The 16,642-nt window shown below is 38.9% G+C and overlaps 2 protein-coding genes across 2 annotated transcripts; one reads left to right on the plus strand and one right to left on the minus strand.

The window, feature by feature from the left end:
- Window positions 1,434-5,729, minus strand: LOC107636004 (transport inhibitor response 1-like protein Os11g0515500). Its single transcript, XM_021120708.1, has 10 exons — window positions 5,591-5,729; window positions 5,154-5,314; window positions 4,838-4,979; window positions 3,198-3,212; window positions 2,846-2,947; window positions 2,538-2,597; window positions 2,290-2,449; window positions 2,088-2,212; window positions 1,742-1,804; window positions 1,434-1,617 (listed from the first exon to the last, which is right to left on the minus strand). Exons 2-7 carry the CDS (start codon window positions 5,245-5,247, stop codon window positions 2,380-2,382), a joined length of 483 nt encoding a protein of 160 aa, XP_020976367.1. The 5' UTR covers window positions 5,248-5,314; window positions 5,591-5,729; the 3' UTR covers window positions 1,434-1,617; window positions 1,742-1,804; window positions 2,088-2,212; window positions 2,290-2,379.
- On the plus strand, window positions 7,952-9,052 carry LOC107636005. Its single transcript, XM_016339546.1, has one exon. It carries the CDS (start codon window positions 7,952-7,954, stop codon window positions 9,050-9,052), a length of 1,101 nt encoding a protein of 366 aa, XP_016195032.1.

Consider the following 16,642-nt stretch of genomic DNA (forward strand, 5'->3'; position numbering starts at 1 on the left):
AATACAGACAGATTTAGTCTTTATTACAGACGGATTTTTGGTTACCGACGGATTTTGTCCTTCTGTAAAAGCCCCGTCAGAAATTATTTACCAACGGATTTTTTTTTGTCGGAAAATTACAGACGAATTTTTACCAGTTACCGACAGATTTTCCCTTTGTAAATTTTCTATCCATTTCCCAAAGGCGACGAACTTTTCGACGAATTTTCTGTCTGTAATTACAGACGGATTTTCAGACAAATTTTTCGTCTGTAATTACAGACGGATTTTCCGTCTGTAATTACAGGCAAATTTTTTGACGGATTTTCCGTCTGTAATTACAGGCAGATTTTTCGACAGATTTTTCGTCTGTAATTTGAACTTTGAAAAATCATCCCACGTTCTGATTACAGACAGAAAATCCGTCTGTAAATCCGTTAGTAAGGTAAAATAGAATTTTTTTTATTTTTCTAATTGTAAAATAAACTTGTTTTCATATAAAATAAATATAAATTTAATACAAATTTTTATCTAATTTGTATTCGAATATTTATAATATTTCAAAAAATAAACAAATTCATCGTATTATGAAGTACTATAAACAAGCAAGTCAATATAATTCAAAACATAAACAAAATGTATTGATCATCAACTATAATTTCTAGTATATTGTTCAACTATACTAAAACTATCAGCTATAGTCTTCATTGTCATCTTCATCCTCATCATCATCATAGTCCTCATCCGAAGACATTAAGGGTGGCGGCGATGGTAGTGGAACTGCACTAGAACTACTTGACGCTCTAACCTTCTCATAATAGCTAATCTTTCTTTTGTGACACATTTAACTTAGACAATAAGAGCTATATTTCTCACTGGAAGTGCTAGTTTCCACAACAGGACTTCTGGTTGCCACAGGAGAAGAATCAGGTGATTGTTTCTTCTTCTCAGTAGTAAGAACTTGAGAGAGAGCAGCTACTACTGCTGCTCTTTGTGATCCTTGACTTCTTCCAGTTGTCTTAGGGCTAGAACTTTTGGTTCCGGATGATGATTTAAATGCAGAGTTTAAAGCAGCCAAAGTTTCTGCTCTTTGTCTTGGTCCTCCTTGATTCAGCCCATTCAATCTATTCTGTGACTGTGAGAGTAGAAAGTATTAGAAAGAAAGGCAAGTTCCAACGGAGTATGAAATCATCATGATTTGTGACTTGATTTGGAGATATTCAATTTAATTTAAAAACTATGATATCTTTCCTTCATTTTTCTTTTTGGCAAATTTAATTTAAATACTATGATATTCTTTCCTTCAATTTTCTTTTTGGCAAAGATGGAAAAACCTGAACCTGTACCTACCTAAATATAATTATTAAACTTACCACTAATAACAAAAGAAAAGATATCATATACAATATTCTTAAATGCTTCATCATTATCCTACACCCTCTTGTTAGGAGAACCTACTTTTGGTTGAATTTCATTGACTATAAAACAACAAAGAAAAACATAGTTTATACAATCTTAAACATGTTGCCATACCATACTGGATGTCATATCAGAAGATGAATTAAAGGCATTAGACAAGGCAAAGAAAGCTTCAGCTCTTTGTCTTGGTCCCCCTTGACTTGGCCCATTAGACTTTTCCTGTCAACATATTCAGCAAGCATAGTTAAACAGATATTCATTGCACAACATATTTACTGTACAGCATTAGAGTAAGAAAAACAGCAAAACTTTTGTCATCAGAATTAATAACTCAGGTCTATACCTCTACAGCATGGCGAATCCCGAAGAGTAATGTCACCTTTTTCTGGAAAGAGTTTCCCTGAACCTGCATTGCATCAGGAAATAATCCATAAAGTGGCTCATTTTGAAACATGGACATGCACATGGATTACCTAATCAATTTCATAAATCACACATATATCTGATATACTTTGGCTAAGTATATGTATTGATAGCATTATGTAGCACTATAATAAATATAATAGTAACTTTTACATGCAGAAAACTGTAATCAACAACTGCAGATGATAATAATTGCCAGAACAAAGTCATTTCTAAGAAAATAAGACAAATAAAAAATTAGAATTCTGTTATGTTGTAGCACATACCGAAGCTTTAGCATTGTCCCATGGAAAGTATGTTGTGAAAAGCATGGTTCATTCCCTTCTGTTACTTTATATAGCGGTACCCGAGGAGATAGTCCCTCCAGTGATACAGCCTTATCTATATAGCTCTGAGAAAATTTTTCAGAAGAAATCAAGTAAAGGACAATATGAGAAATAAATGCTCGAATCTGTTGAGCATGTTTACCTGGCCAATTTCAAAAGCATTTTGTTTTTCTTTTGGGTCCACAGACTGGCCAATCCAAACAAACACTTCTGCACTTCTTGTACAAATCAATCAAATCATTTTTCTCTGAGTCAGATCCCCTATAGTTTGCTTCAAACTCCTCAATATCAGCTTCAGTGACCTGTTAGCAAGTATCATAAAACCTTGTAAATGCAAATAAGAACTGTGCGACAAGAAATCAGAACAAAATCAGGATCAATGCAAACAACCTTCTTGTACATTGTTCTAAAGTAGTTGTGAAGATTCTTGACAACATCCCCGGCAAGGTCCTGATTTTCAGAAACAAATATAAATGAATAATGATGTACATGACACGGAAAAAAAATGCTGAAATGCTTATATTGCATTCTGCTGTACATAAAATCATCATAACAAGAGCAGATTCCTCCACCAACAGTTGACAGACCATAAAAGTTTAATTTGAATGAATCTAGAAAAATGCAAATTACAGATATGTTATCTTGTGGCTTCAATGTTGTAAATGCATCTACAGATACGAGAAACCAAGAACACTCACAGCATCATCAACACAACCAATCTGATCATAAATGGCTCGCTTTTCTTCATCCCCAAGAATCGTGATAACATTTCGTAGTTGCTGAAATTTTGCTTTAGCCTCCTGTAAATGATTAATTGAACCATAAACATCAAATTTAATAGATGGTCAGAGGCCTAATTAGACAAAAACATGTTTGATGCTATTGTTAAATGGAGTGTTCAAAGAGCTTCAATAGTATTTTGCTGAGAAGATACTAAATTTTCATGGATATTTCAAAAATTTTCAGAATATTAAAGGGTACAATGGAATCTTTGGATATCAACGTGGCTCCACCCTGCTTACTGTAAAACAGAAAACATTAGATAAATACCTCATCACCAGGGTTCTTGTCAGGATGCAGCCTCAATGCTAACTTGTAATAAGCCTTCTTTATTTCCTGTTGTGATGCTGTTCTCTCTACACCAAGTACCTAAGAGCAAAGAAGCAACAGGTCAGTGTCCAAAATATCAGTGCTCTCTGCGCATTGATACAAATCAAGAAATGGAAACGGGTAATGTCATATACTCATATCTCAAAGAGTAGATGATCACCTAAGTCTTGATTAAAAACTCGCATCTGCAAGAAAAAAGCTATTTAAAACAGAAAAGCATTCAAGGAATATTTTATTTATTATTAATTATAAGTTTATAACTAGCATGCCAGAAAAGAAAATGTCCTTAACACCAAGGTGGACATAAAAAATCTTAACTCAATGCATCAAATTGATCTATAGTCTTCATAGAAAAATAACTCATTCTATATGTTAAAGACACAAGTACCTTATTATCAATAAACTCATCTACCATCAACAAAAATATTCATGAAAAGCATGTTCAGATATAAATTAAGAGCATGTGAAAGTGTTAGGTTAGGCTTAAGTGACATAAAAAAGATTCATCCAACCTTGATTAGCTCTGCTCTTCTTTCAGGATCAATCCCAGCCACACCAAATATCATATTTTCAGCAGAAACATCCATTTGTATTGCGACCTCATAGCCCACAAAAGCAACATCTCGTCTCCACTGCACCCATACCCACAATGAACAAGAAGTAAAAGAATTAATTAATAAATCTTAAAATTCTAAAAAAAATCCAGAAATAATCAAACAATAAATAAATAAACAAATAATAACTATGATTGTAAATCATTAAGAGCTTGAAGAAGAAAAAACTGACCTCCAATTAAATCACAATCCTAGGGTTTATCAATCCCAGCTACTGCATGCACCATCAAATTTCTTCAAAATTCAAACAAAAGTATGGATCATTGTAATTGTTATCTCCTGCTGCTACTATTTCATGTTTCAATGACAGGAAAAACATTATTATATATAAATAAAACCCAAAGTAGTAGTACTCTTTACTACAATGTTATCCATACTGTATGAAAATTGGAAAAAACCTCACAGCAAGCTAGCTTAGCATATAATAATAATAATATTGAATTTTGAAGCTCTCTGCTGCATCCTACTCACATTGAACTAACAAGTGCCAAGTTTTAAAAATTATTCCAATTGAACTTGCTTACATTCAATATTTTTATTATAAGTTCAATTTTCCTAAAACTTTCTCTAAATGTAAACTTGCAATTTGTCATGAGTTTGTACTTAATTTATTGCCTAATGCTTGAAACATATCTCATTTAGATTATTCTCCTCTGTAACATGGCAATGATGGTTCTTAAACACATCAATTAACCTGATTACATCATTCAGAGCAGAAAAAGGGCAAAAGATTTCACATCAAAACAGCAAACATCATCGGATTATTAAAAACTGAAATTCATGCAAAGAAGAACATGAAGAAAACTCCATCAGCAGAGAACATACTAAGAAGATCAATAATCCTTTTACCTCTGAGGAAAATTAAACTTTATACGTTAGAAATGAAAATTTAAGAAATTAAAAAGCCTGAAAAAAACAAAAACTGAAAAGAAGAAAGCAAAGTAAGTTTATGTACTAGGTTCTTACTTGCAATCAGCAGCAATTGCAACCAAACCATCAGTGCTGAAACCATCACAATTTTGAAGGGAAATAGCTTTGAAGTTTGGAAAAGAGCGCACCAAGAACTTCAAACTCTCATCAGTAACAGTCATCCTCTTAAGCCTAAGCTCTTCAAGAAAAGGGTACTTTTCAGTAAACACCACAAACCAAAAGTGAATATCAGCACCCTAATTTGCAGGAACCAAGTTGAAATCAGAGAAACGTGGCTTCCCTTTTAGTGTAACACTTCTTATGTTTGGGAACCTTCAGGTTAAGATCTCAGGGGACACAGAGTAGCAGTTACCTATGAACACGTTCCTCCTTGACCATCTCTCAGCGTTGTACCACTCCTTGCAAACCAGTGACATAGAGCTTCTGTCCTTTCTTGATTTCAGCATCCCAACAACACGCTCAAGAACCTCATCTGGAAAACACGATGAACCTCTTAGAAGGATCACTATCACACTGCAGCAAGAAGCAGCAGCAAAAGAAAAAAGATAGTGCAGTGAAAGGAAACACCAAAAATTGAAAAATCATGAGGAAAAAAGTTTCAACAACAAATTTTAAATCAAACTAATTATTAAAATCAGAAAAAAACAAATCTAACTAAACCTAATCTAATCAAAACCTAAAAATCCACTAATCAGAAAACAAATCTAACTAAACTAATTACTAAAATCAAACTAATTAAACAAAATTAATTGAACTTAACAGAAATTAAAAGAATTTTGAAACCAAAACCTGGAAGCATTGACTGGAGGAGATGATGGTTGCGGCGCTGAGAAGATATGCGAGCCAGAACTGAGTGGGGATAAAAGGAAAGAGAGAGAGAGGCACGGCGGTGGTGGGGATAGACGCTGCTGCAGGTGGCGCCGGCGTGCTTGAGCTCACCTGAGATGAAGAGAATAGGAGCTTGAGCTTGATTTGTTCTGTGAACGAGAAAGAATGAGAGAGACAGGGGCTGTGTTCTACTGGTTTAGTGTTTAAAAGAGAGGAGAAGAAGGAGAAGGTAGATGCGGTGGTTAGGGTGGCGGCGGTGGCGCTCTGAGTGAGGAAAGGAGAAGAAGAAGCTCATGCGTGCGACGGAGAAGTTCCTAGAAGGAGAGAGGAACAACTCTGATCTCTGATATTTTGTGTGTAAAAGGAGCTCGATTGGGTGGTGATAAAATTAGGGTTACTTTAATATTTTCGATGAAAAATTTAAATTACAGACGAATTTTTTGTCTGTAATAATTTAATAAAATGCAACGTTCTGTCTATTTAATTATAGACAGATTTTTCGTTTGTAACTATTTTTTACAAAAAAAATTAATTTTACCGACAGAATTATCGACGGATTCTATTTTTCGTCTGTAATTTATGTTAATTATTTCTTTTTGTTTTTCGACAAAAAATCCCTCTAAAATTCCGTCTGTATTTTCGTGGGATAAAATTCGTCGAAAATATCCGTATGTAATAACTAGTTTTCTAGTAGTGAGTGTTTATTTATTTATTTTTTAAGTAAAAGAGTTTAACACAATAAAGTGGAGCAACAACATACCAAATATAAAAAACTAAACAACAAAAAATAAAAAAAAATCAATCCATAATTATCTTTGACATTACCATCAACCACTATTAAAATTAAATATTTGTTTAATTTATTATTTCTCAAACTTTTGCATGTGTATCTTATATATAAAATTATTGTATTTTTATGTCGTTATCCATTACTAAAAGGGCTTGACATAAGAATAACATCTAAGAATTTTAGATCTTTTAGTTATCTTAGTCCTTACTTAATTTGACATGGTTTAAGATAATAATATTTTTGTTCATTGCGTGCCTCAATACTATGGTCCAGGTCCAAGTAAGTCAAAAAAGGCCAAACCCAAAGGTTAGCCCTTACCGCTTACCCGACCTCTTCAAAGAGGTCGGGTTCGACATAAACTGGCAGATAACACTTATTCAAATAAGTAACTGCCCCTTAAAAATCTTTCATCCACTTCTAAAAGAGATATCTCAACAACCTTAAGATAAAGGGACGATTATCCACATTCAGAAGTGGAACTACTCCAACGGTGGTTATTAGATCATCACCTATAAATACACTGACACACTCAAGTAAAGCTAAGTTCTAATATATTAAACCTGCTTAACCCCTTGCTGACTTGGGCATCGGAGTGTCTTTGCAGGTACCACCCCCATTCCTCAAATATACAACTCGGACGACGGCTCCCAAACATAGAGCAAGTCGGAGACCACCATCTTCTAACGTTAGGGCCTTTCATTCAAGCCCAGTCCATCTAGTTTAGGTTACCCTCGTAACATTAGCGTCGTTGTCGGGGACCTGGGGGATCAACTCATAATGGCGGATGACCAGAACGAGGATGGACATACTGCATCAGAATCTGAGCAAGAGCATCAAGATGCAGTCAACAATGACAGAGCAATAATATCTCCGCAAGGAGCGGACAAACATCACAGAGAAGGTCTCTCAGGCATTCAAGATTCAAGAAGAATCTCTTCTGAGGTGCACGAGCCAGAGAATGAGGGACAACCTCACGCTGCCGATCTCATGGGCTGCTACATGGCCACCAAGGATGGCTAGAACAGCTGGAACAAGAGCTGGAATGATAGCGAGAAGTGGAGAGAAACCTAAGAAGAGAGGTTGAGCGACAAAAATAGCTTGAAGAAAAGCTCTTAAGACTAGAATCCAACCTCCGAGATAGGAGTTCTCGCGTTAACCAAGAAGACACCACGTTTGGGGGAGAAGATCCGTTCAATGAAGATATCACGAGGGCAAAAGTTTCAAGAAACTTCAAAAGCCCTAACATGGATCTGTACGACGGGACCCCCGACCCAAAACACCACCTCAGCAATTTCAAAAATTGGATGTATCTAGCCGACGCCTCTGATGCTACCCATTGCAAAGTCTTTCCAACGACTTTGATAAAGGCGGCGATGAAGTGGTTCGATAGCCTCCTACCCAGGTTGGTCACCAGCTTCGACGACCTCTCGCGTAAGTTCCTTATGCGGTTTTCAATCTAGAAGGACAAAGTCAAACACGCGCCTAGTCTGCTGAGAGTAAAATAGGAGGTCGGAGAACCCCTGAGAGACTACATGGAGAGGTTCAACAAAGCATGCTTGGAAATTCAAGATTTGCCTACGGAAGCAGTGATCATGGGCCTAGTAAATAGACTCCGAGAAGGACCCTTCTCTCAGTCCATCTCGAAAAGACATCCGACTTCTTTAAGCAATGTACAAGAAAGAGTTGAAAAGTACATCAACATGGAGGAGAATGCCATATTACGGGAACCAGGCTGGCGACTCGGGCACCCTCACTCGTCAAGGGAGAAGGAGAGGGAGCCCAAGAAGAAAGAAGAAGTCGGGTCTGAAAGGCCCACAAGATATCATTCTCATACTTCCCTACGAGTTTTCCTAGTTGACATTTACAGAGAAATTTATCACACTGAAAAGCTACCTCCCCCTCGATGCATCAAGAACAAGAAAGGGGGAAGTCGTAGTGAATACTGTGAATATCACAAGTTATATGGGCACTCTACCAATAATTGTTACGACTTAAAAAATGTAACAGAAAAGTTGGCCAAAGAAGGTCAGCTTGATAGATATCTCATGGAAAGATCGGACAATCATGGAAAAAGGAAACGAGATGAGGAAGATCGGAGAGATCTGCCACCACGGACCCCGGAACGACATATACATATGATATCGGAAGGGTTTGCTGGGGGAGGACTCACCAAATCATCTCGTAAAAGACATCTGAAGGAAGTTTACCAAGTTGGGAGCGAGCTGCTCGACCTCCCAACCATCTCTTTCACCAAAGAAGATGGGCAGGGTATTGTTCCTGGACATGACGATCTGGTGGTAATTACCATGATTCTCGCCAACGCTCATCTACACAGAACACTGGTGGATCAGGGGAGCTCGGCAGACATCCTGTTCAAGCCAGTGTTTGACAAGTTGGGATTGGACGAAAAGGAGTTAAGGGCATACCCTGACACCCTCTTCGGACTGGGGAACACACCAATAAAACCACAAGGATTTATATCCCTACATACAACTTTTGGAAAGGGAATAAAATCCAAAACTCTAAGCATCGACTTCATTGTCGTTGATGTGGGCTTGGCCTATAATGCCTTTATAGGTAGAACGGCCCTAAATTGGCTTGGAGCAGTGGTATCTACCCTCATCTTTGCATAATATTCCCAACAGCAGAGGAATTGCAACCATTAGGGGAGATCAGAAGTTAGCGAGAAAGTGTTACAACAAAAGCCTAAACCTGAGGGGTAAAGGCAAGGAGGTGAATACCATAGAGCTCGGAGGTATCCGAGTTAAAGAAGAATTGTGACCACAACCCGGAGGGAAGACTGAAGAAGTGCAGATCAGGCAAGAAGACAGAAAAATTACCAATATATGGGCCAATTTAAAAGGAGATTTGAAGCAGAAGCTGATAAGGCTCCTACAAGAAAATTCTAACCTCTTCGCTTGGAAAGCTTCCGACATGCCCGGGATAGATCCCGAGCTCATGACGCATAAGTTGTTGGCATACCCAGGATCCCGACCTGTTCAACAGAGAAGACGGAAGCTCGATCCTGAACGGGCTCAAGTGGTCGAAGAGCAAATACGAGCCCTCCTAGAGGCCGGCTTTATCAGAGAAGTCAAGTATCCGGCCTGGCTGGCAAACATGGTACTAGTCAAGAAGCAGAACGCGCAAGTGGAGGATATGCGTTGACTACACCGACTTGAATAAGGCGTATCAAAAAGACTCATATCCTCTTCCAAATATTGATGCCCTAGTTGATTCCAGCTCGGGATATCAATACTTGTCATTCATAGATGCATACTTGGGATATAATCAAATCCCGATGTACAGGCCGAATCAGGAGAAGACATCTTTCATCACTCCTAAAGCAAATTACTACTATGTGGTCATGCCCTTCAGGCTAAAAAATGCAGGAGCCACATACCAAAGGTTGATGAACAAGGTGTTGGAAGTATATGTGGACAACATGTTAATAAAAACCAAGGATGAGGCTAATCTCCTGACCGACCTCTCACAAGTCTTCAACATTATAAGGGCGCACGGGATGAGACTGAATCCCGCAAAGTGCACCTTTACAGTGGAGACTAGAAAGTTTCTAGGATTTATGCTAATATGAAGGGGATCGAAGCTAACCCCGATAAGTGTATAGCAGTCCTAGAAATGAAGAGCCCGGCCTATTTAAGAGAAGTTCAGCAACTGAATGGCCGACTTGCAACTCTTTCCAGGTTTTTAGCAGGATCACCATTGAGATCCCTACCACTTTTTTCTCTACTGAGAAAAGGATGCTAGTTCGAATGGACTCCCGAATACGAAAAATCTTTCCAGGAGTTCAAAATCGACCTAAAATCGGGGAAGAACTCATCCTGTATTTGTCTGTAGCCGAAAAGGCTGTGGCGTCAGCACTAGTATGGGAGGATAAGGTCGGGCAGCATCCTATATACTTCACCAGTAAAGTTCTGCAAGGCCCCGAGTTAAGGTACCAAAAACTCGAGGAGTTTGCGTATGCCTTAATAGTGGCATCTTGAAGGCTATGGCCTTATTTTCAAGCTCATACATTAAAAGTTCGAAACGAACCAGCCCATGAAGCAAATTCTTCTAAAAATAGATATTGCGGGAAGAATGGTTCAATGGGCTATAGAACTATCCGAGTTCGACCTAAAGTATGAAACTCGGACAGCTATTAAAGCCCAGTGCCTGACCAACTTCATGGCAGAATACGCGGGAGATCAAGAGGAGGGCTCTACAACTTGGGAGTTGTCACGTGGACGGATCTTCCAATAAAGTCGAAAGTGGTGTAGACATAATACTGGTCAACCAAGAGGGGCCCCAAATAGAAGTCTCCCTAAAATTTGAATTCCTGACCTCCAACAACTAATCAGAATATGAAGCCTTGATTGCCGGATTGAAGTTAGTAGAAGAAGTCAGTGCAACCAAAGTAGTGGTCTTTAGTAACTCTCAAGTGGTGACTTCTCAAATCAACGGAGAGTATCAGGCTAAAGACCCAAACATGAAAAAGTACTTAGACAAAATTTTGGAGTATCTTAGGCAATTCTCAGAGATCGAGGTCAAGCACATAACTCGAGAACTTAACAACAGAGCAGACGCCCTCTCCAAGTTAGCAAGTACCAAGCCGGGAGGAAATAACAGAAGTCTGATCCAGGAAATCGTCCAAAAGGCCACTGACACGAAGACAGAGGCTAAACAAGATGTCCTAGAGGTATCCAGCTTAGACCTCGGGTGGATGACCCCATTAATCGAATACATAAAATTCAACATCCTACCCAAGGAGGAAAAATAAGCCAAGAAAATCCGAAGGGATGTACAAAGTTACACCTTGGTGAAAAATATCCTCTATAGAAGAGGAATATCCACACCATTGCTGAAGTGCGTCCCGACCTCAAACACGGCAGAAGTTTTGGAAGAAGTGCACAATGGCATCTGTAGAAATCATCTCGGAACAAGGTCTTTAGCCAAAAAAGTTATCCGAGCTGGGTTTTACTGGCCGACCTTGCAGAAGGATGCTACCGACTTCGTGAAGAAATGTCGGCCATGCCAAATGCATGCTAACTTTCATGTCGCTCCCCCCGAAGAACTTATAAGCATAACTTTTCCATGGCCTTTTGCAAAATGGGGATTGGACCTACTCGGACCTTTTCCCCAAGCGCCTGGACAAGTAGAATACCTCATAGTGGGAGTAGACTATTTCACGACGTGGATCGAAGCAGAACCCTTAGCCACCACCACAGCTCAGAGAAGTCAGAAGTTCCTCTATAAGAATATCATTACCAGGTATGGAATTCCCCATTCCATCACCACGGATAATGGTACCCAGTTCACCGACTCTATATTCAGAAACTTGGTAGCCGGTATGAAGATCAAACATCAGTTCACCTTGGTTGAGCACCCACAAGCAAATGGACAAGCAAAAGCAGCTAATAAAATTATATTGGCCGGACTAAAAAAAAGGCTTCAAGATGCAAAGGGGGCTTGGGCCGAGGAGCTCCCTTAAGTGTTATGGGCATACCGGACTACACCTCCGTCTGCCACTAGAGAAATAACCTTCCGACTTGCTTATGTCATAGAAGCCATGATACCAGTTGAAGTCAACGAGCAAAGCCCAAGGGTGAGGTTCTATGAGGAGGTCGGCAATCTTCAGCCACATAAAGAAGAACTCAAACTACTCCCTGAAGTCCGAGAATAGGCCCAGATAAGGGAAGCAGCGCTCAAGCAAAGGGTGCAGAGTAGATACAACAAGAAAGTCATTCGTAGAAACTTCGCCTCAGACGACTTGATTTTGATTCATAATAACATTGGAGTAAACAAGTCAGGTGAAGGAAAGCTCGCTGCCAATTGGAAGGGGCCATATAAAATAATTGAAATACTCGGAAAAGGTTATTACAAAGTATCCGACCTAAATGGTACTGAGCTCCCCAGGTCGTGGCATGCCTGCAACATGAGGAGGTATTATAGCTAGAAGCAAACTCCGCTCCCTGATGTACTCTTTTTCCCAACTTCATTGTTTTTTCCCAAAAAGAGTTTTCCTGAAGGGGTTTTAACGAGGCATCAAAGCGGGGACTAAGGATTAAAAGTTTTAAATCCCTTAGTAGCTTAAACAACTTTTGTAAAAGTTATCTCTGTCAATCGACAAGCATTTATTTTAATCTCTTCATAATTCCATTATTATTATTATTCTACGAAACGCACCGATTTAAGCTCGAAAAAGCGTGAAAATCCCTTGACCGACCTGAGTGGTCGGCGAAATAAAACGACGAGGTACAATTCGATGTAAAGAGGTTACAAAAGACGATCATGATAACTCGGGAATAATATCGCTAACGACTTACAAGTCGGAAAGCCCGAGAAAAACAAAAGTGCATCGCAAAAATAACCTATGTTATGAAAACAATTCAATAAACAAAATTGAATATGTAAAGTCGAAATAATGGAATACGAAAGAGGTACGAAAATCCCTCAAGGATAGAGGCGAAGGTTTTCTCAAAGTTACTCAGCAAAAAGTTTTTGAAAAAGTTTTGGACGATAGTGAAATTGTCTAACTTAGATAAAACTGTCCATATGACGAAAAGCTTTCTTTGCAAACTTGAAAGATCAAAACAACAAAGGTTTTTCACAAAAAACCTTATAAAGTTAAAAGACCATTCAACAAAAATTTTTTCAAAGAATAAAAAACGCTAGCAAGCGTACATAATAAAAATATTTTGTTAAAAGGCTCTTATCCAAAAAAATGACCAGCAAAACAAATAATTGTTGTTAATGACCCTATTAAGGGTCAAATGTCAGAAACCACCACATAAAACCAACATATAAAAATAAATTGTTCAAAAAGGGCCCACAAGCTGGGCCCTAATAGCTAGATCACTGGAAAAGAGGATTGGAGTCATCAACAGGAGTGGAACTCGGGTCTGCTGTAGGAGTCGGAGGGGTCGGAGGGATCTTTTCGGTGGCAGAGGTTGGAGCTTCGGATGGATGAGAAGAATAGCTCGGCAGGAATCCTTCCTGTTGCTCCACCATTGACAGAACGAGGAGGAAAGACAATCTCCCCATTAACGACCACCTTGTCGGGATGGAGGGGTGACAAGTCCAAGTTGGGAGCGATGACTCCGACTTGTTCCTTGAACACCCTAAACGCCTCCTCCAAGCTCTCAACAATAGAATCCTCCAGATCCTAATAGGCCTCCCGATTCAACTCCAGCTTCTTCTACAAATCAATATTCTCAGAAAAAATCCTCACAGAATTTTGCTGAGCCTTGCTCTTTATTCTCTCAACCAAGGCACATTGAGCCATCAACTTTTCTCCCTCTCCTGAAGCTGAGTGAGCTCATCCTTTAGCCAGGTATTCTCCTCTTACAGCCTCTCTTCTTCTTCCTGATATAGGACAATCCTCTCCTGAAGGTCCTCTATAGATTTTTGAAAAGAACTCAAGGGAGTTTTGTCGAGTATATCAAGAAAGGCAGTACAGACCCCAGCAATATGAACTCCCCCCTGAACCAAAATCTGAAAATGATTTCAAAAGGAAGCATCATCCATAGCAACTTTGCTGTGAGAAACGATGTGCTTCTAAACGAACCTCGGACCATCAAAACGGTTTCCGAGCTCTTGCGCTTCTTCTTTTCAGGCCCAGAAGAGAGCTAGACTGGGGGGACATGGGCAGGATGAGGAAGAGGAAAAGCAGGGATAGGGTTTACCAAGATCGCAAGAGAAGAGGTCCCCAAATCCTGAGGAGGAGGAGAAGCATTAAAAGCTCCGACTTTTGTAGCATCAGCTCGAGCGTAGATCTTCCTCTTCGCCTCTTGGACCTTCTAGTAAGCAGCACTTGACCCGCTTTTCACCATTTCTAAAAAAAAAAATAAAAGTTGATCAGACCACAAATCGAAAAAGAACACATAGCAAGTCGGAAATTCATCAAAAAGCAGCCACAAAGAAACAAAAACTACCTAGCTCAGTTTGGACGAAACTCGGAGGGCCAAGAAGGAATTTCTTAGTATCCAGATTTGGAGCTTGCCCCCAGGCCTCTCGAAAATATCCAACAATGGCCTCCTCTACCTCATCCAAGTCATATAGGCTATATTTATCAACGGGGGAGGCCTCCAACCAGTATAGAGGAAATCGGGGTTCGTTGTTCTCGTTCAAGAAAAAAGGATGGTGGCCCTCTACAGCCTGGACCTTAAAGAAAAAGTTTTTGAAATCATGAAAGGACTCATCAAAGATGGAAAAAACTTTCTGACCTTGAATAACCCGAAAAGACACCCACTGCTATTTGTTCTGTTTATTGGAAGCACTAAAGGGCTTGGTCAGGTGGAAGAGATAGAAAACGATTTCTAAAGAAATCAGAAAATCAAGCTCTTGGCTGACAAGTTAGTAAATCCTCATAAAATCCCAAGAATTGGGATGAAGCTGGGAAGGGGCAACTCGACAATGAGATAAAACTCCCATCTCAAAGTCGGAAAAAGGAAAGGAAACCTCCAAGCAGGTAAAAAGGCAGTCATACATGAAAAAAAAAGTGAGGCTCAGAGTCATTGATCCTCCCACAACAAACCCGATCGTCAGGATCTGGGGCCACTAGTTCGTATTTTGGTTCATCAGCCTCAAGACTACAAATTCTATGATGGGTACAAAGTTCGGTTATGAAGACAGTGTCCATTAGAGGTTTTTCAAAAAGGACGGAATCATCTACCCATCTCAAGAGAGTCTCATGAATACGAGAAGATATTTTTTCAGCAATGAGGGAATGTATATAAAAGTAATAAAACCTTCAAAGAAAAAGAAAATCATCAAAAAACAGGGCCCCCAAAGATGAGACAGTTTCTTCCAAAGCAAACAAGGAAAACAATCACTAAGCGGCAAAAGAAACGATTTTTGTAAAATAAACATGCAAAAATTCTAAAGCTTCGCACTACAAATAAAGGAATGATAAAGGCATAAAACTCCTTCATACGCACAAGTACACCAAACAGAAATAAAGAAAGTATTGCATGAATGACAAAGGAAGATAAAGAAGAACCAACCTTCTTTGTAGAATCAAAGAGAAGCAGTCATGGCGAAAGAAAGCGGTGGAGCACCAACAAACGAAAAACCCAAAGTTTAGAGTAAGCAAATGCAGATATGGGAAAGGTAACTTCGAAGACAAGACGAAAGAAAACAAAGAAAGGATAGGGAAAAGTATTTATAACGTATTAGGGGCAAAACAGTAAAACGATGCTACGTCGTTACCAATATAACTGCTCCCCCACATATAAATACAAGACCCGAATGGATGCGACGTTTGATTAGACGCGACAGTTGAGAAATTCAAAATCACGCTGGTTTTACACTAAAATCTCATCGTTTTTCCGACTTGAATAGACCCGAGTTCAATTAATACTCGAATCCAACTCATAGCTAAGAGATCGGACTCGAGTAGGGGCACTGTTCATGCCCTGACCTAATACTATGGTCCAGGCCCAAATAAGCCAAAAAAGGCCCAATCCAAAAGTTGGCCTTTACCGCTTACCCGACCTCCTCAAAGAGGTCGGGTTCGACATAAGCTGGCAGATAACACTTATTCAAATAAGTAACTGCCCTCTAAAATCTCTCATCCACTTCTAGAAGAGATATCTCAACAACCCTAAGATAAAGGGACGGTTATCCACCTTCAGAAGTGAAACTACTCCAACGATGGTTATTGGATCATCACCTATAAATACACTGACACACTCAGGTAAAGATAAGTTCCAATACATTAAACCTGCTTAACCCCTTACTGACTTGGGTATCGGAGTATCTTTGCAGGTACCACCCCCTATTCCTCAAACATACAACTCGGACGGCGGCTCCCAGACATAGAGCAAGTCAGAGACCACCCTCTTCTAACGTTAGGGCCTTTCATTCAAGCCCAATTTATCTATTTCAAGTTACCCTCGTAACAATTTTGTAATGTGGTTTTACGGTGAAAATCTCAATAGCCATGGTTGTAGACACATCTTTATTGAACTAATATTTTGTTATCTATTGTCTTTTTATTTTATCTTTTTTATACATTTAATTTTATTTTGCTTTATTATTTCAATTATTTAAAAACTAGCGGCTCAATAGACAGTGTCGTATTTGTCGGCCGCAATTTTTTATTATTTATAAGGGGTTAATTTTTATTTTTTATTTTTAAAATGATAAAATTAATAAAATAATTTAAAAATTAAGAATAAAAAATTTAATAATAAATATAAAAAATTTATAAGTTATTTAAGTTTTAA

The sequence above is a fragment of the Arachis ipaensis genome, chromosome B04 (assembly GCF_000816755.2).
Source record: "Arachis ipaensis cultivar K30076 chromosome B04, Araip1.1, whole genome shotgun sequence".
Lineage (NCBI taxonomy): Eukaryota > Viridiplantae > Streptophyta > Magnoliopsida > Fabales > Fabaceae > Arachis > Arachis ipaensis.

Bases quoted from the DNA above. Each gene is read 5' to 3' on its own strand.
- LOC107636005 (XM_016339546.1), top strand. From the start codon at position 7,952: ATGGAGAGGTTCAACAAAGCATGCTTGGAAATTCAAGATTTGCCTACG.
- LOC107636004 (XM_021120708.1), bottom strand. From the start codon at position 5,247: ATGCTGAAATCAAGAAAGGACAGAAGCTCTATGTCACTGGTTTGCAAG. The intron at 4,980-5,153 runs GTAACTGCTACT...CTTTTCTTGAAG, and splicing joins AAGGAGGAACGTGTTCATAG to AGCTTAGGCTTAAGAGGATG. The intron at 2,450-2,537 runs GTTGTTTGCATT...ACTTGCTAACAG, and splicing joins TTAGAACAATGTACAAGAAG to GTCACTGAAGCTGATATTGA.